At 40.2% G+C, this 21,986-nt stretch overlaps 1 protein-coding gene across 16 annotated transcripts in view; it reads left to right on the top strand.

Moving 5' to 3' along the window:
- Positions 1–21,986, top strand: part of DYSF (dysferlin) — a 251,913-nt gene that overhangs the window by 201,095 nt on the left and 28,832 nt on the right. For all 16 annotated transcript variants that reach the window (XM_024242004.2, XM_024242000.2, XM_024242002.2 and 13 more), the window contains 2 exons: positions 7,918–8,016; positions 20,084–20,212. In XM_024242004.2, the coding sequence (XP_024097772.1) occupies positions 7,918–8,016; positions 20,084–20,212 (228 nt within the window). The remainder of the gene's footprint in view (positions 1–7,917; positions 8,017–20,083; positions 20,213–21,986) is intronic.

Raw genomic sequence — 21,986 nt, 5'->3', positions numbered from 1 at the left:
TGCCTCACATCCAATTCCTCTGGCAACTTCTGGGTGGCTGCTGCTGCCTGGACCCCCAAAGTTATAGAGGGGTCTGTTCCGTGTACACTCTGGAGCTGACCTGGAGGCAGGGTGTGCGGTGCCTTATCAGAAACCATCACAAGTCTCTAGTTCTTGCTTCCTTTCTCCTTCTACGCTTTCATTTCTTTTGCCTATGATGGGGAAAAACTGGCTGGACAAAACATTCTTTTAAACCTATTATTTTAATGGCACATGATCAGCCTTTGTAAACTTAAAAGCCAAGGATCACCCCCTCTTTCCCCACATTCTGCTGTTTAGGCATTCCTGTATCCATCAAATATTGACACAACTGCAATTATGTCTTTCAGGCAATGTTCTAAGCATTGAGGTTATGAGTGTTACAAAAGATAAAGGGGGCTGGGTGCGGTGGCTCATGCCTGTAATCCCAGCACTTTGGGAGGCAGAGGTGGGTGGATCATGTGAGGCCAGGAGTTTGAGACCAGCCTGGCCAACATGGTGAAACCCCATCTCTACTAAAAATAACAAAAATTAGCTGGGTGTGGTGGCACACACCTGTAATCCCAGCTACTTGGGAGGCTGAGGCAGGAGAATTGCTTGAACCTGGGAGGCAGAGCTTGCAGTGAGCCGAGATAGTGCCACCGCACTCCAGCCTGGGCGACAGAGCAAGACTCTGTCTCAAAAAAAAAAAAAAAAAAAAAAAAAAGAAAAAGAAAAAAGATGAAGGGCTCTGCCTTCATGGAGAAGGAGATACAATAAACAATATTAATACCCACGTAAAATCTATGGGATATCAGATGGAGATAATCACTGTGGAGAAAAAGCAACCAAGAGGGAATAGGAATTGTTGAGAGGGGATTGTGATTTACAATATGGAAAATAACGAGGGTGAGACTGAGGCTGCACTGGAATCAAGACAAGAAGGAAATGAGGAAGTGGCTTAGGGATCTATCGGGAGAATAGTGTTCCTCCCAAGGGAGCGAGAGTGGATAGAGAGTAGGGGCTCAAGCACTGACCCCCGAGGCACTCAGATGGCCAAAGCATGGGTGACAAGGAGGCAGCAAAGAAGACTGCACAGGTGTGGCCGGTGAGATGGGAGGACAACACTGTGGTGCTCCAGACAGTGGAGCTCTGCAAGGCGAGGGGAGATGCTTCAGGGGCAGAGGAGTGACCACTTCTGCCAAATACTGCTGCTGGATTGATTAGTGAGGCCTGAGTCAGTGGTGACCTTGATAAGAATGTTTTGAGGGAGGACAGAGAATGGAAAGATAAAAATTAGAGACAATAAGTGTGGACAACTCTTTCTAGAAGTTTTTCTGTAAAGGGGCGAAGGAAATGAGGTGGAAGCCAAAAGGGAATGTGTGGGCAGAGACAGAGACATATTCTGTGAATAGTGGGGCACTGGTGCCTATGTGTGAAGGCTAACTGGAATGACCCAGAGGGGAGGGATGTTGGTGACACAGGAGAGGGTGGGGAGAGTCATGGAGTGATGGCCTTGAATGGACCAGAAGGGATGAGCCCCAGGCATGAGGGCAGAGGTTGATCTTGGGCTGGGGTGCAAGCCGAGCACCCACAGGAGCAGAAGGGAAGGTAGCACATGGCATGGGTGCTGGTGGGGGCTTGGGCAAGTCTCTTCTGGTTAATTCTGCTTTTAGGAGAAAGGAAGCAGGGACACAGGCTGAGCATAAGGCCAGGGAGGAGGTGCTAGAGGGCTGGAGAGAGGACGAGTGTGGCAGGTGGTATCAGGAGAAGGGACAAATAAAGGGCCAGGGAAGTGAGATGAGGTGCTGGGCGGCACTGGGGCTCCTTGAAGCTGTGCCGGGAACTTGGTGTGAGACCCAGCAGCTGGTTTCATGGTTTCCTTCAGCCGCATTTGGTTGTGGGGGGCTGATGTGAAGTGGAGAAGAGCTGGATTTAACCCCAGGTGGCATTGGCCAGAAGTACAATGGAACAAGAGAGGTGGAAGGAGTTTAGGAGAAGGAAAGGGCGAGGGGGTAAACAAAGCATTGTAGGGCCAAGAAAATATTAGTTAATATGTAAATCATGATTCTGCCACATGCCTAATTGCTATTAAATATGCGGGCCATTGATTAGAAGAGGGTTTACTTGTGGGATGCAGGACGAAAATGGGGGTAAAAGTCACTGAGCAGCCAGCCAGCTGGTGTGGCCGGGAGGCCATTCGTCTCAGCAGCTGTGAGTCTGCTGGGGAACAGCAGCCGCCAGACATCACCTGGAACTTTGAAGGAAGAGGGAATTGCAGCCAAGAGGGGAACTTGGGGAAAACAGAGTGTGGTAAGATTTAGGTCCTGTTGGTGGTAAATAGCTTGTTCTATTAAAAAAAAAATTGAACTCTTATTTCCTTAGAAAGAAACACTTGAGATTCCTGCTTTTATTCTTTTGTTTGATGTTATATGGTTGTATTTGATCATTTGTTCTTTTTAATTTTAGCAACTTTATTGAGATAATCCATGTGAATACAGGTTCTTATTTAAAGTGTACAATTTAGTGGTTTGTAGTATATTAACAGGGTTGTGCAACCATGACCGGAATCCATTCTAGAATATCCTCATCACTGGAAAAAAAAAAAAAAAGGACTGAAGAGCATTTATTCCTCACAATAACTGTCAAATTTATACATTATTTTTCCATTACAGATTAGATAAATGGAGTCCTAAAGAGGTTAAGTAGTGAGCAGTCCCTCCCAACCACTCCCAGCCCCTGGCAACCACTAAATATTTTTTGTTTGTGTATATTTGCCTATTCTGGAGCTTCATATAAATGAAATCCTACAATATGTGGTCTTTTGTGATTAAATTCTTTCACTTAGCATAAGGTTTTCTAGGTTCATCTATGTCATAACATGTATCAGTTCTTCATTCCCTTTTTATTACCAAATAATGTGCCAGTGTAAGGATATATCACATTTTCTTTATCCATGCCTCAGTTGATTCATATTTGAGTCTTTCCACCCTTTAGCTGTTATGAATAATGCTGCTTTGAACATTCGTGTACAAGTTTTTGTGTAGACATAAGTTTTCATTTCTCTTGGATATATACCTAGGAATGGAATTGCTAGGCCATATGGCAACTCTACGTTTAATGTTTTGAGGAACTGCCAAACTGTTTTTCAAAGTGCTGCAACATTTTACATCCTCACCAGCAGTGTACAAGGCTTCCAATTTCTCCATGTCTTCACCAACACTTATTATCTGACTTTATGATGATAGCCATTCTAGCAGGTGTGAAGTGGTTTCTCATTGAGGTATTGATTTGCATTTCTGTGATGTCTAATGACGTGGAGCATCTTTCCATGTGCTATTGGCCATTTGTATATCTTCTCTGGGGAATGTCAACTTAAATCCACTGCCCATTTTAAAATTGGATTATTTGTCTTTTTATTATTGAGTTGTGAGTTCTCTATATATTCTGGATACAAATCCCTTATCAAATATATGATTTGCAAATATTTTCTCCTATTCTGTGAGTTGTCTTTTGACTTCGTTGATAGTGTATTTTGAAGCATCTTGCTGTTGTTCTTTATTTAAAAATTTTTAATTTTTAAAGCTATGCAAGGAATACTTGCATACAATGAAAAATTAGAAATTTTTGAGTTATACACAAAATAAAAGTAATAAAACATGTACAATTTTACCATTCAGAGTGCCACTATGAACTTCTGGGGTTTAGTCCTTTTGTTAAAATGAGATCACATTATTTTTTAACCCTTTATAAATCTCATCAGTTGTGAGTAACTTTTCATGTCAGTAAATATATTTTTCCAGCATCACTTTTTAGGTTGTATAATGTTTAATCATATGGAGGTACCGTTCCGTTCCAAACAGCTCAGGTCCAAACAGTTCCTTATTGTTGGACACTTAAGTTGCTTCCAATTTTTCACTGTCTTAAATGAAGTAAAATCTTTATGCATATCCATGATTACTTTCTTTGGATAGAATTCTGGAATAAGATTGCTGTGTCAAAGTGCATGTTCTTTTAGGCTATGGAAACATGCAGCCAATTTGCCTTCTGGAATGACTGTGGCCATCTGTGCCCCACCAGCAGTTTGTAGGAGATTAGCTCTTGGCCAAGAAGCTAACCAGGTCCATGCAACAACAGCAATATTACCATTATCAGTAAGAGCAATAAACACTTACGTTGCATTTTTGTGTAGGCACAGTTCTGAGCACTCTCTCTTTATTGACTCATTGATTCCTCACAATAACTGTCAAATTGATACTATTATTTTTCCATTACAGATAATTGAGTCCGAGAGAGGTTAAGTAGTGACCCAATGTCACACCACTGAGCGTGGCAGGATTTGAACACTGGCAGTCTAGCTTCTGGGTCCTGGCTCTCACCCACCCTGCTCTACTGCTTCTTTATGTCTATATCACATGAAAATTATTGGCAGAGGCACCTATATGTGCAAGAGCCCAGAAGGGAGAAAGCCTGATACTGTCAAACACAGTGCTGACTATTGCTTTAAAATATTCTTTATAATGCTAATAAAGCTTCCTTTTATTTTTAATTCACTGAGAGGTTCATTTGAGAATAAATGAAAAATTCTAACCTCTTAAACATCCATTTTTTTTGTTTTTGTTTTGCATCTTATAAACTAGGGGCTGGCAAATTTTTTTTAAAGGGTCAGATAGTAAGTATTTTAGGCTTGGGGGACATAAGGTCTTTGTTGCAATGACTCAACTCTGCAATTGTAGCTGAAAGCTGCTACAAAATATATTGATATTTAAATTACAAAACTAGGTGGCCGGCCAGTAGGCCATAGTTTTCAGATCTCTGCTAGATGATCCTGTGGGTTTCCTCTCCTGACTCACTGATGCTGAGCCACTCTTGTATTCTAGAATAACCCAGCTTGACCACGCCAGATTGACCGCTGCCATCTGTTTGTTAGTGTTTTATTTAGGATCTTTATGTCTCTCTTCAGGAATGAGATTAATCCGTGTGTGTGTGTGTGTGTATGTGTGTGTGTGTTGCTTTGTCAAGCTTTGCTTTATAAAACGAATATAAAAACTTTTGTCTTTTTCTATGCTCTGGAACAAAGAATGATTTATTCTTTGAAACTCTCATAGAATTTTCCCCCAAAGAAATGATCTTGGCCTCCTGTCTTTTTTTGGAAGTAGTTCATTGAGATCTTTTCCACTTTCTTTTAAGGTTATTGATCTCTTCATGTTTTCTACTACTTTTGAATCAATTTTGGCAATTTTTATTTTCCTAGAAAATCATTCACTTCATCTACATTTTCTAAGATTTTGTCATTAATTTCAGCCTCATAAACCTATTAATATTTTCATTGTCTGCTATGCTATCTTTTTATTTGATTTTTCTCATTCCTAATAGTATATCTACTTTTAAAAATTAGATTTGATAAATGTTTATCTATTTTAGTGGTCTTTTGAAATCTTGCTCTGGGGTTTAATTATCAATTGTAATATTCTCCTTTCTAATATATTCATTTCTATTTACAATTTTCTTTGGTCTTTCTGCCCTTTCTAATTTCTTGAATTATCAAGTAATTTATTTTCATTCCTTTTGTATAAAAGTGAAAACACTTAAGATAAATTTTTTTTTTTGAATACAGGCTTAGCTACAACCCGTATGTTTTGGGACATGTGTCTCCTATTGTTGGTATTTCCTAAGTATCCAAGATTTTAGTTTTGGTTTTCTCTTTGACCCAGGAGGGCTTTAAGCATATGCCTTTAAATTTCCAAAAGGTTAGTATTTTATTTAAAATTTCTCATTTTTCTAGTTTTATTGCAGTATGGTCAGAAAGTGTGACTGATAGTGGTTTTATTTCTGGGACTTTACTGAAATTTGCTGTGTGGCTTTTTAATTTTTTTCTAAGTGCTCCAAAGATGCTGGAAAAGAAGGTATATCTTCTGTTTTTAGTGTACATAATGTTTGTCTATTTTAGTTGTCACTGTTAATGGTATTATTCAGACTATCTGTCTCTAATTCCTTTGGAAATTTACTTGGTTATTCAGGATTGAGGGAAGTGTGATACCTTCCCCACAATTCTTGTTCCTGTCTTTTCTTTGTATAGAACTCACTGGTTGGTTGTCTGTCTGTACCTGACTCTGAGCCTGAGTTATAAACTCAAACCTTTAAGTATTTGGGCTGGGAAAGAAAAATAAAGATTTAGGGGGACTCAACAGCTAAATTGGATTCCATTCTAACCATTTCTACCTAAGTGTCCACGTTTGCCTGTGTGCCAGTATGTGCAGTTGTGTGTTTCTGTGGGGGCATATGTGTGTTTTAGCATACACATCTCCTTTGGACGTGACTTTGTAAGTCTGTTCTTCCGCGTGTAGGCCATCCTGTGAGTTTGATATGTATGTCTGTATATGTGTGTCACCCATAGCATCTTTTTCTTTAAATTGAACTTTAAACATCAAGGCTTGGGTCTGCCTTGCTCTAAGCTGGCTTTTTCTAGAGTGGTTACAAGTCAGAAAGCTCGGCCATGCTGTACCCTACCCCACCTGACCTTGTTTCCTCTCTCCCGGCTGCAGAAGACCCTCCAGGTAAGTGGGTCTGGTAGGGCCTGGCTGCAGATTCAGCCTCACTCTGGTACACGTTCCCTGTGTGGTGTGTCTGGAGACCACCCGGCCACACAAGGTGTGTTAGGACCACACTTCCAGGATGGGTGGAGACTCGAGAACCTCCTCCTACCCTCTCCCCAGGATGCCTGTTCAGGAACCCTTGGCTGGGCACCAGTTGTGTTTGCCCTTAGTAAGCTGGAGCTCAGAGCACTTGGCTTTAGTTTGAAGGGGCCAGCAGCATTTTCAGAAACTCTGTGATAGATGTTCAGTTCCTGGTGGAGAATTAGAGCAGGCTCCTGGGAGATCTTCTAGCCTACCTTCTCATACAGAGGAGGAAAGCGAGTTCCAGAATGAGCTCCTGACGCCGTGTCCTTGGCCCTTCCCACTAAACCAGATGAGCTCTAATGGTACAGATTGGCTCAGACTGAGTGATGGGACCTTTGTGGGCTTTTGGGGTGGACTGACCATCTCACCTTCAGGGAGCTTGGTGACCCTCTAGGTGATAGGACACCCCACCCGCTGAGACAGGACACAGCTGAAGGAATATTCTAGACACCAGAGCTAAGAGGGCCTGCAGACACACCATGTACAGGAGGAGTTAAAAGGTGGGGAGGTCAGGATTTGCCACAACAGGCCTGTCCATCTTTTCCTGCAAATAGGAGTGACTGGAGGAAGGATGTGGATGTCACACAGAAAATTTGTGCTGTCACATACTTCCTTTCTTTTCACCTAATACCTCACATTTAGCAGTGTCTTTGGAATAAAGGACACTTAGTATTAGTTGATTTTCAGGGACTCTGCCTTGATTTGACCTTGGGGAGGTTAAGTGCTGATTTCCAATGCTTCATTTATTGCCTGGGTAGGGAGGCGGGTGGGCAGAATAGATAAAACTCTTTTGGGTCTGAATTTTCCTGGATCTACTGCATTTTGTTCATAAATGATACATTATTGACATTTTCCCTTAAGAGCTACCCTATGTACCCTCTGATTTTGGTCTCAGTGTGTTGTGTCCCTGGGATGCAGGAACTACGAAGATGCTTATGCCCACTTCACAGAAAGGAGAAGGGAGGCCGGGGAGTTTGACAGAAACACACATGCCTGGGGGGCAGAGCCAGGGATAGAGCCTCCGCCTCTCAACACCAACCAAATGCTGAAACCTCTTCCTCAGTCTACAGTCTTTGCCCCAGGAGAGGCGGAGGTTTCCTCTCTCTGCTCCCCCAAATCACCCTTAGGAAAGCCTTGTGGTCCAGAGCGGCCCAGCAGCAGAGGGAGGGTTTCCAACTCTGAAGGACGCTGCTTGGCGAGTCCTGTTTCTGAAATGGTCTCTTTCTTTCTACCCACTCAGGAGGAAGAGTTCATCGATTGGTGGAGCAAATTCTTTGCCTCCATAGGGGAGAGGGAAAAATGCGGCTCCTACTTGGAGAAGGATTTTGACACCCTGAAGGTAAGGCCTCTCTTCAGTCTGACAGTCTCTGTGTGTGTGTGTGCTGGGCAGTGGGAGACACAACAGAAAGAGAGCTCATGCAGTAGATCTATTTGCATTTGTCTCCTCATTCGGTGTCTGAGGGTGATGAATGCTGCTAGACCAGCTGGATGAGAAAGCCACCCACCGATTTACAGCCCTAAGCGAGTGTAGGCTGGGATAACCAAGACAGTATTCCCGGGAGAATGCTGAAGAATATGGAAGTGTTTAGAGGTGAAATGATCTGTGTTAACACGCCCCAGCCCCCCACCCCTTCCCAAAATCAGGGTGGCCCCCTCACTGATTTTCAAAATAGTCAACATTATTAATATTGCGTGACATTGAAAATAGTTAAAGCTTGGAGATGGGTACACAGGGATTTGTTGTCCTATTGCATGTCTTTCAGTGTTATTTGAACTTCTCTATAATAGAAAATTTGTGTTAAAATAAAAAGAGAGTCGGTTTGATAATGTACTCCTGACCCCTAACTCCTACAATTGGGCCAGAAAATTACCTACAAATCTGAAAATATGGGAAACCCTGTTTCAGTGGAAAAAAACAGAAATGAGTCAGCCAAATTGTGGTATTTTGAGGAAATTATACAAATATAATTATGCTTTGAAAAAGTAGACTACTTTTAAAGAACATAATCAGAGGTGACTCAGAAATTACTCCTTAAAGGAGTTGCATGGTCTCCTGGCTAGGGTTGCCAGTTAAAATTCAGGATGCCCAGTCACATTTGAATTTCAGATTAACAGTGAATAGTTTTTTAATATCAGCATGCTTCAAATATTGCATGGGGCATATTTCTTTAAAAATTATTGGTTATGAAACAGGAAAAGTTCCCTTATCCCCCTCGCAGGATGTGCAATGGGAGTGTGGCTGGCTTCTTCGGTGCCCTGCTGCTCACACCTCTAGGGAATCATGCAGATGGGCAGGTTGTGGGGCTCCGACCCCACAGCAGTGTCCAGAGGTGAATATTTACAGCTGAAGCCCCAGTGGACATGTGTTACAGAGGGCTATTTCAGCTTAGCCATCCATAGGCGGTTTGTGTTAGCTCAATTAGAACCCTGCCTTATCACAAGCACAGAGGGCTTTCTGTATCCTGGGGTTTCTTGCCTTGGTGTGCTGAAAGAATTGGATCGCACGTGGGCTTGGAGATTGAGTGCAAGGTTTTATTGGGTGGAAGTAGCTCTCAGCAGATTGGGGAGCCAGAAGGGAGAGGGAATGGGAAGGTGGTTTTCTCCTGGAGTCGTGCTGCTCAGTGGCCTGGACTCTCCTCCCACCACCGGGACCAAGCTCCACGTTGTTCCACTGGTCAATGGCCTGCTGGCCTGCTGAGGCCTGTTGGTGTGCTCCTATGCCAGTGGGTCCTTCTCGACATCCCGCCGCTTGTGTGTTCCTCTGCTGGTGTGTTCCTCTCGATGTCCAGCAACTTGTGTTTCTGCCTGCTAGGATCTTGGGGGTTTTTATAGGCACAGGATGGGGGTGTGGCAGGCCAGGATGGTCTTGGGAAATGCAGCATTTGGGCAAGAAAACAGAAATACCTGTCCTCCCTAGGTCTGTGGGCACAGGCCCGGGGGTGAAGCCCTCGCCAGGGACCCCGTCCTCCTCTACCCAGCACTTCCCTGACCCCGTTCTGTATCAGTTATTTATTTGAAATTCAGATTTAACTGGGAATTGTGTATTTTCACTTACTAAATCTGGCAACACTACTTCTGGATTATAAATGGGGGAGACTCTGTACCCTGCAATTACCTCCCAGGCTTGGAGAGGAGAAAATGAGAGGTGGGCACAGGCTGTTAGACACATAGGAAAGGCCCCAAGAGCCCTTTGAAGGGGACTGGATGAGAGAGAGAGTTGAAGCTTGTCAGGGTAGCAGGTGGCCTGGGCTTTCAGGTGATTCTTTTGGCACAGAGTCTCTGCTAGGCACTCTGGAGGGCAGTTTCACCAGTCAGCAAAAGTTGTCTCTGCTCTGTGGGCCTGCCTGGTGAATTGTGCCTGGAGACCTGGCTGCTCAGAGATGAGGCACAGGCAGCAGCAGCTGCGATCCTCAGGCAGCAAGTTCCTCCTCGACTTGGTAGTTGGGTGTGTGAGGTTGGGCAAAGAGACAGAACTATTTGTGTACCAGGAAGAAGGTCTGACACATTAGGTCTGGCATGTGGTCCTGTGGCCTTGCCAAAAAGTCAGACAACCCAAGCAAGAATGAGGACTCCTGCCAGGGTGGCCCATGGCCCTGGCCCCTCGCTGCTCCCTCAGGTGCGGATGCTGAATTGGCACCCAGCCCTCCCGCTTGACCTCTTGGAGGAGGTCTCTGACAGCATCCAAGTGAAAATAAGCTGTCCAAAGCAAAATGCATTCAAACTATTTCTGGGGGAAAACTAGACCTGGAAGGAACGCTGATTCTTTAAAGATAAGTAAATGGAAGAAAACCACCATCACCAACGTGGGTCTTTGAAAAATAGCCTGCCACATTATGGAGAGAGTGGAGCACACAGTGGGTACAGGAGGAAAACAGATTTTAGAAATCACTAGCATAGGGCGATGAAACAACTCCTAATCTAAATAGAAAAATATAGGAACAAAAGACACAACAAGAAAGCATTAAAAACAGAAACCACAGAAAATGCATAGTAAAAAAAGAACAAAACATCTTAATGTTCCTAATTAATAAAAATGGACTAAACTTCCCCATTAAGTGACAAGGATTCTTAGACTATATCAAAAGTCAAAATTCATTGTACCGTCTTTAAAAGACACATCTAAAACAATACAACTTAGAATGGCTAAAAAATAAAGATTTTGGAAAACAATATTTTAGCAAACAAGGTAAGTGTAAACCAAAGGAAAACAGAATTTAAAGTGAAGAGCAAAGGAAACAAAATAGTTTTATATAAATAAAAGATGTATATTTCAATGAAAAGACTCTCAAATATTTATGCATAGAATAGTAAAGCTTAGAAATACTTAAAGCAAAAATGGATAAGAATGTATAAACTAATATCTCACACTGATAAAAGCACAAAATGACAGAAATTAAAGTCGCAGTGGGGATTTCATTACACCATTCTCCTTAACTATCAAGCAGACAACAAATACATAAGAAAATAAAAGATCTGAATAACAAGGTAAATGTTTTTTAAGCTACATGAAGTTAAAGTTATAGCTTTAAAATAGAGAATAAAAATAATAAAAAATGGAGAATACATTTTTTCCTGATGCTCAGCGAATACTTACAAAATTTGATCACATATTAGTTTTGTAGTAAGTTACCAAAAGCAGAAATCATACAAGACAGATTATAATGCAATAAAATGAGAAATTAATAACAAAAGTTTAAACAAAAAGTTCAACCGCTTAGAAATTTAAAAAATATTTTATTGGGACTTCCAGTATGAACATGGCTGCGTAAGTCAGCATTTTTCCCCTTTTCTCTTGGAAATCATTCAAACCCACAAAATCCATTTTCAGAAAAGTTGGAAACAAATAGAAGCCACAGACTTCAAAATATATGTAAGGGCTGCTCAAAGACAACTGAAATTGGTTAGAGGCCACTCAGCAGTAAGTGAAGAGCAGATACATGCAGAATGTTGAAAGATCAGAGTGGTAGCAGATCTCAGAAAGCCCTAGCAAAAATATACTTTCTAATGGAAGAATGTTGATAATTATGTAGGACAGATAATGGTTACATACGGGTTTATTATCTATTCTCTTTACTTTTGTGTGTGTTTGAAAATTTTCATAATAGTTTCAAAATACAGTTCCTGAAAGTGAGGTTTCACCATGAAATATAAATGTTACATCCTTTGTTTACAACCGTGGATATGGAAACTTTGGAGACAGGTTGAAGCTGATGACAGAAGCCTCTTAGACCTATTTGATTCAGAGAAGCAGAGGTGGAGCTACACAAGAATTACACAAATGAGCCATATTTGCAGGAAGCAGTCTGCCTCTGTGGTGGGAGCAAAATTCAGCTCATTTAGTGAGAAATAATTTTTTAAAATGGTGTAGCCTGAATTCAAAAATCCTGCAAAAAAGAAAAGAAAATCAAAATGAAAACTTATCAATAGAAGAGGACATATACCTACTTGAAAAATTTTGCCAAGGAGCAGATGATATGAAATGCTTTGCTATGAACTTTTTAGAAATGGGGCAGTCAGAATGCAAAGCAAAAATTAAAGTAGTCAGGGGCTGATAAAATGAGTGATAAACTATGAGCTGGCAGGACTCAGGAAAGAAAGAGATGAAAACGTGAAGTTGGAAGGAGCACAGGGCAGAATGGCCACATGGAAAACACAACCAAGGGCACAGAGGACAGAAACTATAAAAGTAAGCAAACGAAAATGGAAATAATGAAAAAGTTATAAAGGAACAAAGAGAAAATGACAGATATAGACGTCAGGGAAAGGAAACCTAACATTTGCATAATTGGAGTCTCCAAGGAAGACAACCAAAATAGTAAAAAAATTACAAAAAAACCCATAATGGTTTAATAAAACCTTACTGAAATGAAAGAATAGTTGAACATACATATTGGAAAAGTTCATGGTGTGTCAGGAAAAACTGACAAAGATTGGTCGATCTGAGACATATTCTAATATAATTATTGTACTTTAGAGATAAAGAAATAATTCTTTGGGTAGTCATACCTCCTTCCCACCTCTTGAAAAGAAAAAAGCAATATTAAGTCATTTAAAATAGGAACTAAATCAAGGTGGCTTCCATTTTTTCGTAACAGCATTTCATATCCAAAGACAATAACACACTGATATAAGATCATCAAAGAAAAACAGGGTGACCTGAGGATTATATGTTCAGCCAAGCTCCCCTCCAAGCGTAAAGACTACAGATAACCAGTTATACATATTCCAGAACTGGAGTAATGTGGTTCCAATGAGCCTGTCTTGAAGGAACTCCTAGGGGATGAACTTCAGCTAACCTGGGAAGTTATCCGGAGAAAGCACAACAGAAGGACTGGTTGTAGTTGGAGGCTGTAGTCAGCTATGATTGCACCTCTGTACTCTAGCCTGGATAATAGAGCAAGACTTTGTCTCCAAAAAAAAAAAAAAAAAAAGTGAATATGGTCATATTTTACCTTAGAATCAAAATGAAAACAAATGGAAGGGTTAAGGTAATAGGTAAGAATGTAAATATCATATATATTGAAAATGTAGAGATGGTAAAACTGACAAAAATTAGGTGGAGAAGGACAAAAGAGTATGGAATATAGAGTAAGGACAATGATTGCCGTATGATAAAATAAATACAGTGGACAGATATTATTTGAAATTGGCAAGTCACATAATAGGCATAGAAGCAAGATACAAGCAAACAGTACAAAGGTAAATGTTAAGGAAGATATTGTTGTCTAAAACTGGGTGATAGGGAGAAGGAGGGAAATATAATTGGATTATTTTATTATTGCTACAGTAGGGACCCCATAAATACTATGCCTAAAGACATAGAGGGCTAAGTATTATCAGAATATATAAATGTATACTAATACTAGAACAGAAGCTGAGATCATTCCAGCTATCAGAACTGCCACATGCACCACTCCCATCCTCCCCACACACAGAAAGTGGACCGTGCAAAGATGAAAAAAAAAGAACCTATGAAATGAGGAAATGTCATACAAATACATTACATGACTATATAATTATACAATTAAAACCAAGACCAAACATATCTGTCTTGTTACATCAGTCACTTACTAATTACAAAATTTAAATCAGATATCAAAGGAAAATCTAACTCTCAAATGAAAAGACTGATAAAGTTTGAAAATAAGATTAAGAAAATGTGTGCCAGGCAAATGCAAATGAAATGACAGCAGAAGTCATAATCTTAATATTAGATGAGAGGGTATTCAGGTTCCTAAAATTAAATGAGACAAAAGATGACACTTTATAATGCTAAATGGTACAATTCCAAGATATGACACTTATGAGAATATCTATGTGCTAAATAATACAACATCAATACTTACAAAACACAACTTACAGGAGATATGAGAGGCAATAGAAACACACTGGTTGGTAGGGGGAGATTTAATTCCCTTCTCTCAGTTCATGTCAGATCAAGGAGACAAAAATGTCAGAGGAGGCCAAGCGTGGTGGCTCAAGCCTGTAATCCCAGCACTTTGGGAGGCCGAAGCAGGCAGATCACTTGAAGTCAGGAGTTCAAGACCAGCCTGGTCAACACAGCGAAACTCTGTCTCTACGAAAAATACAAAAATTAGTCAGGTGTGGTGGCGTGCACCTGAAATTCTAGCTACTCAGGAGGCTGAGACAGGAGAATCGCTTGAACCTGGGAGGTGGAGGTTGCAGTGAGCCAAGATGGTGCCACTGCACTCCAGCCTGGGTGACAGAGCAAGATTCCATCTCAAAAATAAATAAATTAAAAAAAAAAAAAAGGTCAGAGGATGTAGAGGCTTGGCATGATTAGTAACCTGATTTAACCCAGTAGCCTGAAAATAAAGACTACACGTGTGGCACTTTTACTACAATTGACCATGTAACAGGCCATGAAGAAAACTTCAATAAATTTCAGAAAGTGACAATACCAAGGCAACGTTTTCTGATTGTAATGCAATAAAATTAGAAATTTGTAACAAGATCAAAAGCCCAAAAGGCCTCTTCTACCTGGAAAATTAAAAAACCCTCTATTTTGACAATTCTTGGGTGAAGGAGAAAATACTAACAGAAATCACAGAACATCTAGGAAACAGTGCTAAAACACTACATATTAGAACTTACTGGTTATAGTTAAAGCAGCATTCGGAGGAAATTTGTGGCCTTAAGAAATTATGTTAATTACAAAAAAGAAAACTAATTAAGTATCTAACTCTGGGATCAACTAATAAAGATAAAACTGTAATTACAGAATGCCAGGAAAATGAAAATGAAAACATGTATCAAAACAAATGAGGCAATGCCAAGATATTAGTGAGCAGAGGCAATTTCATATGAGTGAATATTTTCATTATCTGGGAAAAGGGAGCAAGTAAAGCTTCAATTCAAGAAGTTAGAATAATGATAATGAAAAGCCCTTAAAACAGCAGGACAAAAAAGAGAAAAGAAAAAGGAAAAGCAGAAAAATTAGAAAAGAGAAAATTATAGAATAGAATTGAAAAAATCAAATAGTTGGCACTTTGATTGGAATGAATCAACTAAAATAGATAACTCTTCAGCTAATCTACTTTAGAGAAGTAGAGAAAACCAAGCCAAAATCCGCAGTGAAAACAAGGACATAACAGCAGAGATAATTGGGAGTTAGAAATTTTAGAAAAATTCTAAGTATATTTCTATGTTAATAGATTTGAAAATATCCTTAAAATGAGATAATGTGAAGGAAAAGAGAAACAGAACTGTCTCAAGAAGCAGCAAAAAATGTGAAAGAAACAGGAAAATTATCAAAGAATTGCCTTCAAAGAGAGAGCTGGAGCCAGGGAAAATTATAAAGTGAATTTCCTAAATTTTCAAAGGATAAATAATTCCTGTGCTATATGTGCTATTTCACAGCAGAGAAAATATAAAAATGTAGAAAACCTCGATTTTTATAGAGCTAGAATTACCTTACCATCAAAATCTGATAAAGTTCAGCCATATGTATAAATATCATTTATGACATGACATGAATATATATGAAAAATCTTAGAGAAATAATAGCAAATGAAACCTAACTAATATTAAAATAATGTCACGATAACCGAATTTGCTTCATTCCAGGAATATAAAAAGTTCAACATTAGGAAATCATGAACCGTATTCATCATATCAGTAGGTAACATTAACAAAGATTATTTCAGTTGGTGCTGAAAAGCATTCAATAAAGTTTAATATCTATTGATGATTTATAAGATCAACTAACATATAGGAAATAGGAGTTTCCTTAATTTAAAAAGAACATCTCTCAAGCCAACAGCCAACATCCAACTTCATGATTTCAGAAGGTTTCTTTACTGTAGAAATTGAACTTGTATTTCTCAAGAATGTTCCTAAGTGCATTTGTCTGGGGAGAGAGTCCATGGCTTATTGACTGTAGATTACTGAAGCCCTCTGTGACTCAATATAGGTTAAGGTACTGAGTGAAACACTAGGGCAGGCCTTTCACAAAGACAAGACAAGATTCACTGTGATCACATTCATGTTATCACTAACATCGGTCCGTATCTTCTAACCATTTCAATGTCAACAAAAAGAAACGGGTCCTTCATTTTAGAAAGGAGAAGACAAAATTATCCCTGTGTCTGACTGACTTGCTTACCACCTGAAGAGAACCAACTGAAAAATTAGTAGAACCATCAGGAGAACTCAGTAAGATGGCAGCAACTATTTAGAAAATCTAGTGGAAGAAAGATTCACATTCATAGTACCAACAAAAAAAGCTTCCTGAGGAATAAACTCAACAATAAACACGTAGGCTCTGTATGAAGATGCCCATAAATAGTAAAAGTCTTGTGTAAGTTGAGAATCAGATAATGTTCCTGTATTAAAATGTTAATACTATAAAGATATCAATTCCCCTGTTGAAAATTAGTTTTAAGTTTAATGCAAGCCTAACAAAAATTCCAAAGAAACATTTTGTTGAGAATGGAACTTAATATTTTAAAATTTCATCTGGAAGAACATCAGGTAATGAAACACGTTGTGGAGCCACAGTGATGAAAACATGGTATTGATGAAAAAACGCACCGATCAATAGAGCAGAGAAGAGATCACAAACAAACAAAAGGAGGCGTGAGCATTTGGCATATGACACAAGTCATGGGAAAGGGAGAAGAAGTTTAAACAAATATGATGCTTAGATAATTGCCTAACCATTTAGCAAAAAATAAATTAAATTCTTGCCTCACGCTGGGTACCAAATTGAGTTGAGTGTTGAATAATCTTCCTATGAAGACATTGTAAGTATAATTTGAGAGGCAGACACTACAAAGAAAGAGATCTTTAGATGAGATGATCTAGAAATTTCTGGTATGGCTAAAATGCAAATCAAAACCACAATGAGATATTGTCTCACACCAGTTAGAATGGCGATCATTAAAAAGTCAGGAAACAACAGGTGCTGGAGAGGATGTGGAGAAATAGGAACACTTTTACACTGTTGGTGGGACTGTAAACTAGTTCAACCCTTGTGGAAGTCAGTGTGGCGATTCCTCAGGGATCTAGAACTAGAAATACCATTTGACCCAGCCATCCCATTACTGGGTATATACCCAAAGGATTATAAAACATGCTGCTATAAAGACACATGCACAGGTATGTTTATTGTGGCACTATTCACAATAGCAAAGACTTGGAACCAACCCATATGTCCAACAATGATAGACTGGATTAAGAAAATGTGGCACATATATACCATGGAATACTATGCAGCCATAAAAAATGATGAGTTCATGTCCTTTGTAGGGACATGGATGAAGCTGGAAACCATCATTCTCAGCAAACTATCGCAAGGACAAAAAACCAAACACTGCATGTTCTCACTCATAGGTGGGAATTGAACAATGAGAACACATGGACACAGGAAGGGGAACATCACACACTGGGGCCTGTTGTGGGGTGGGGGGTGGGGGGAAGGATAGCATTAGGAGATATACCTAATGTTAAATGAAGAGTTAATGAGTGCAGCACACCAACATAGCACATGTATACATATGTAACAGACCTGCACATTGTGCACATGTACCCTAAAACTTAAAGTATAATTAAAAAAAATTAAAAAAATAATAATAAAGAAATTTCTGGTATGGCTAAAAAATTGTAACTATAAATATAAGATAATCAAACATAACCATAAATATAAACACAAACATAAACATACCATAAATAAAAATATCATAAATATAACAAACATAACTGAAAGGCAAGTGACAGACTGGGACAAACATTTGATAGACCAAAGTTTAATATCCTTTATATACCAAGAAGTCTCTCAAATCACCACAGAACAGAAAACAAACACCAACAGGTGGAAAATGTACAAATGACAAGGATGAGCAGAAGAAATACAAATGGCTGATAAACCCGTGAAAGTTTCTCTATTATTATTATCTCTATTAAATAAATGCAATTTAAAATTCAGCATACCATCTTCCATCTATCAAATTAACAAAGTTAAAAAAGGGTGAAAGTGTACAGTGATGGTGAAAGGCTGGGAGTGTGGGCACACTTGAACACTGTAGATAGGAATATATAAATCCATACAATTTTTCCAGAGAGCAATTTGTGCACATCAGAGGTCTTAAAATGTGCATACTCCTTGTCCAGGAATTCTTTTTCTGGGAGCTTATAATAAAGATGAATTTAAACAAGTGCACAAAACACTTGGATAGGAGTTTTTAAAACTCCTATACCCTATAAGTGGTTTTAAAAAATAATGTTGATGGCTAGGTCTGGTGGCTCATGCCGGTAATCCCTGCAGTTTGGGAGGCCCAGGTGGGAGGATTGTTTGAGGCCAGGAGTTGGAGACCAGCCTAGGCAACATAGCGAGACTCTGTCTCTACAGAAAATAAAAATAATAATATTGAAAAACTGCAAAGCTACATGTTCATCATATCTTGTGATACATTTATAAAATTGAATATCATATTGCCATTAGGAAGGAAGAGTTTTATAGAAGTATATTTTTTGACCTTGCAAAGATTTTCATGGTACATCATTAGGTTAAAAAACAAGTTACAGGCCAGGCACAGTGGCTCACACCTGTAATCCCAGCACTTTGGGAGGATGAAGTGGGAGGATTGCTTGAATTCAGGAGTTTGAGACCAGCCTGGGCAACATGCCCAGAACTCATCTCTACAAAAATAAAATAAAATAAAAAATAGAAAAATTAGCTCAGTGTGGTGGCACGCCTGTACTCCCAGCTACAGGAGGCTAAGGTGGGAGGATCATTTGAGCCCAGGAGGTCAAGGCTGCAGTGAGCCAGGATTGCGCCACTGCACTCCACCCTGGGTGACACAGTGAGACTTCTCCCCTCACTTGCGCCCCCCCATCCACAAAACAAGTTACAAGTTTGTATCTTGTGAGTCCATAATTTTGGTTAAAAAATTATATATATAAAGAAAATATTCAAAAGGACATATACCAAATGCTTATCAAATAACTAGTTATTTTTGAGAATTAGAATTTAAGACTATTAATTTTTAAAAATATTTGCTTATATTTTTCTAAATTTTAATAAGGAACCTGTATCACTTGCATAATTAAATATTTATTAGAAAAGATAGAATTTGACCTTCAATGAAGAGACAATTTGAGCTGGGCCTAAATGAGAAATAATATTTAGAAAGATGATTTCAGATATGACGAATTTAGCATGTATGTTAACCTGTTTAATGTTACTGTTTATTAGGTATATTTTATCAGCATAATAAAAAACAGCTTGCTGCTTTATTAAATCCTAAGCAATTCTAAAGCACTGCTTTAACAAATAATAATCATTGGCTGTTTGAGAAGAGACAAGTAAATCAATTGAGCTAACAAGTTTAAAGTGATGCCCCAAAGATACACTTGGATTGATATTTGATACCATTGTCATTGGATATCCTGTATGTGAACATTTTTGCTTGAAATGCTGACCTGTTAATTTTCCAGACATCTATCACAGTCTTCAAATAAAATGTCAGTCCACCCTTTGCTCATTCTTAATCTTGTTCTTTTAAAAAATGTACTGCCCATGTGTCTGATGACTCACAGGTACTTAAAATATTTGATTGACCAGAAAACCCTATTCCCTAATGGAGCTGAACAAATATCTTTCCTTTTGCTCCCTTCCCCTGGAATTTTCTGTCTACCTCCTCCTCTGTTCCTTTCTGGCTCCCTCTGTGACCTCTCCATCTCTCCAACCCTACCCTCTTCTTTGCCTTTATTCCTTTATTTTGTTTTTGGTCACCTTCCCTCCTTTTCTTCTTCTCTCTTCCTTCTCTCTCTTTATTCACTCTCACACTGTCATGTTTCCCCTCCTTCTCTTGTTTCCTTTCCTTTGCTGTTGTTCTACTTTCTTTCTGTCTCTTTTCCCCTCCTCTAATCCCCATGTGTGGCAGGTCTATGACACACAGCTGGAGAATGTGGAGGCCTTTGAGGGCCTGTCTGACTTTTGTAACACCTTCAAGCTGTACCGGGGCAAGACGCAGGAGGAGACAGAAGATCCATCTGTCATTGGCGAATTTAAGGTAAATCCTCGAAGACATGTCCCTAACCCAGGTGGGCCTAAGACTATGGTGTTGGAGCAATAAGTGAAGGGGAGGGGTCGTACCTACACTGGTGACCCTGGTGCTGATGTTGGTGACCACGTGGGTAATGGAGGTGGTGACGGTGATGCTGCTGACGCAGAATCTGACTGGTGATGGGATGGTGTTGGGCTTGGTGATCTCAGTGGTGGTGACTCTGATAGAGATGAGAGTGGTGGTCATGATGGTGATTGTGTTGGTGACAATTGTATTTGTTTTTAGTCTGTTTTCACACTGCTGATAAAGACACACTCAAGACTGGGAAGAAAAAGAGGTTTAATTGAACTTAGAGTTCCACATGTCTGGCAAGGCCTCAGAATCATGGCAGGAGGCAAAAGGCAGTTCTTATATGGTGGCAGCAAGAGAAAATGAGGAAGAAGCAAAAGCAGAATCCCCTGATAAACCCATCAGATCTTGTGAGACTTATTCACCACCACGAGAATAGCACGGGAAAGACTGGCCCCCATGATTCAATTACCTCCTTCTGGGTCCCTCCCCCGACACGTGGGAATTCTGGGAGATACAATTCAAGTTGAGATTTGGGTGGGAATGCAGCCAAACCGTATCATTCTTCCCCTGGCCCCTCCAAATCTCATGTTCTCACATTTCAAAACCAATTATGCCTTCCTTAGAGTCCCCTGAAGTTAACTCATTTCAGCATTAACCCAAAAGTCCACAGTCCAAAGTCTCATCTGAGACAAGGCAAGTCCCTTCCACCTATGAGCCTGTAATATCAAAAGTAAGCTAGTTACTTCCTATATACAATGGGGGTGCAGGTATTGGGTAAATACAGCCATTCCAAATGGGAGAAATTGGCCAAAACCAAAAGGTTACAGGGCTCATGCAAGTCTGAAATCCAGTGGGACAGTCAAATTTTAAAGCTCCAAAATGATCTCCTTTGACTCCAGGTCTCACATCTAGGTCATGCTGATGCAAACGGTAGGTTCCCATGGTCTTGGGCAGCTCCACCCCTGTGACTTTGCAGGGTACAGCCTCCCTCCTGGCTGCTTTCACGGGCTGGCGTTGAGTGTCTGAGGCTTTTCCAGGTTCACGGTACAAGCTGTTGGTGGATCTACCGTTCTAGGGTCTGGAGGAAGGTGGCCCTCTTCTCACAGCTCTACTAGGCAATGCCCCAGATGTGGGGCATCAGAGCCCCCACATTTCCCTTCTGCATTGCCCTAGCAGAGGTTCTCCATAAGACCCCACCCCTGCAGCAAACTTTTGCCTGGGCATCCAGGTGTTTCCATACATCTTCTGAAATCTGGGTGGAGGTTCCCAAACCTCAGTTCTTGACTTCCGTGCACCCACAGGCTCAATACCATGTGGAAGCTGCCAAGGCTTGGGGATTCCACCCTCTGAAGCCACAGCTCAAGCTGTACATTGGCCCCTTTCAGCCATGGTTGGAGCAGCTGGGACACAGAGCACCAAGTCCCTGGGCTGCACATAGCACAGGGACCCCGGGCCCAGCCCACAAAACCACTTTTTCCTCCTGGGCTTCTGGGCCTGTGATGGGAGGGGCTGCTGTGAAGATCTCTGACATGGCCTGGAGACATTTTCCCCATGGTCTTGGGGATTAACATTAGGCTCCTTGCTACTTATGCAAATTTCTGCAGCTGGCTTGAATTTCTTCTCAAAAAATGGGTTTTTCTTTTATTCTGCATCATCAGGCTGCAAATTTTCTGAACTTTTATGCTCTGTTTCCCTTTTAAAACAGAAT

The sequence above is a fragment of the Pongo abelii genome, chromosome 12 (assembly GCF_028885655.2).
Source record: "Pongo abelii isolate AG06213 chromosome 12, NHGRI_mPonAbe1-v2.0_pri, whole genome shotgun sequence".
NCBI classification, from domain to species: Eukaryota; Metazoa; Chordata; class Mammalia; order Primates; family Hominidae; genus Pongo; species Pongo abelii.
Note: the sequence above shows the minus strand (reverse complement) of the source record. Positions and strands in the feature narration are given on the sequence as shown.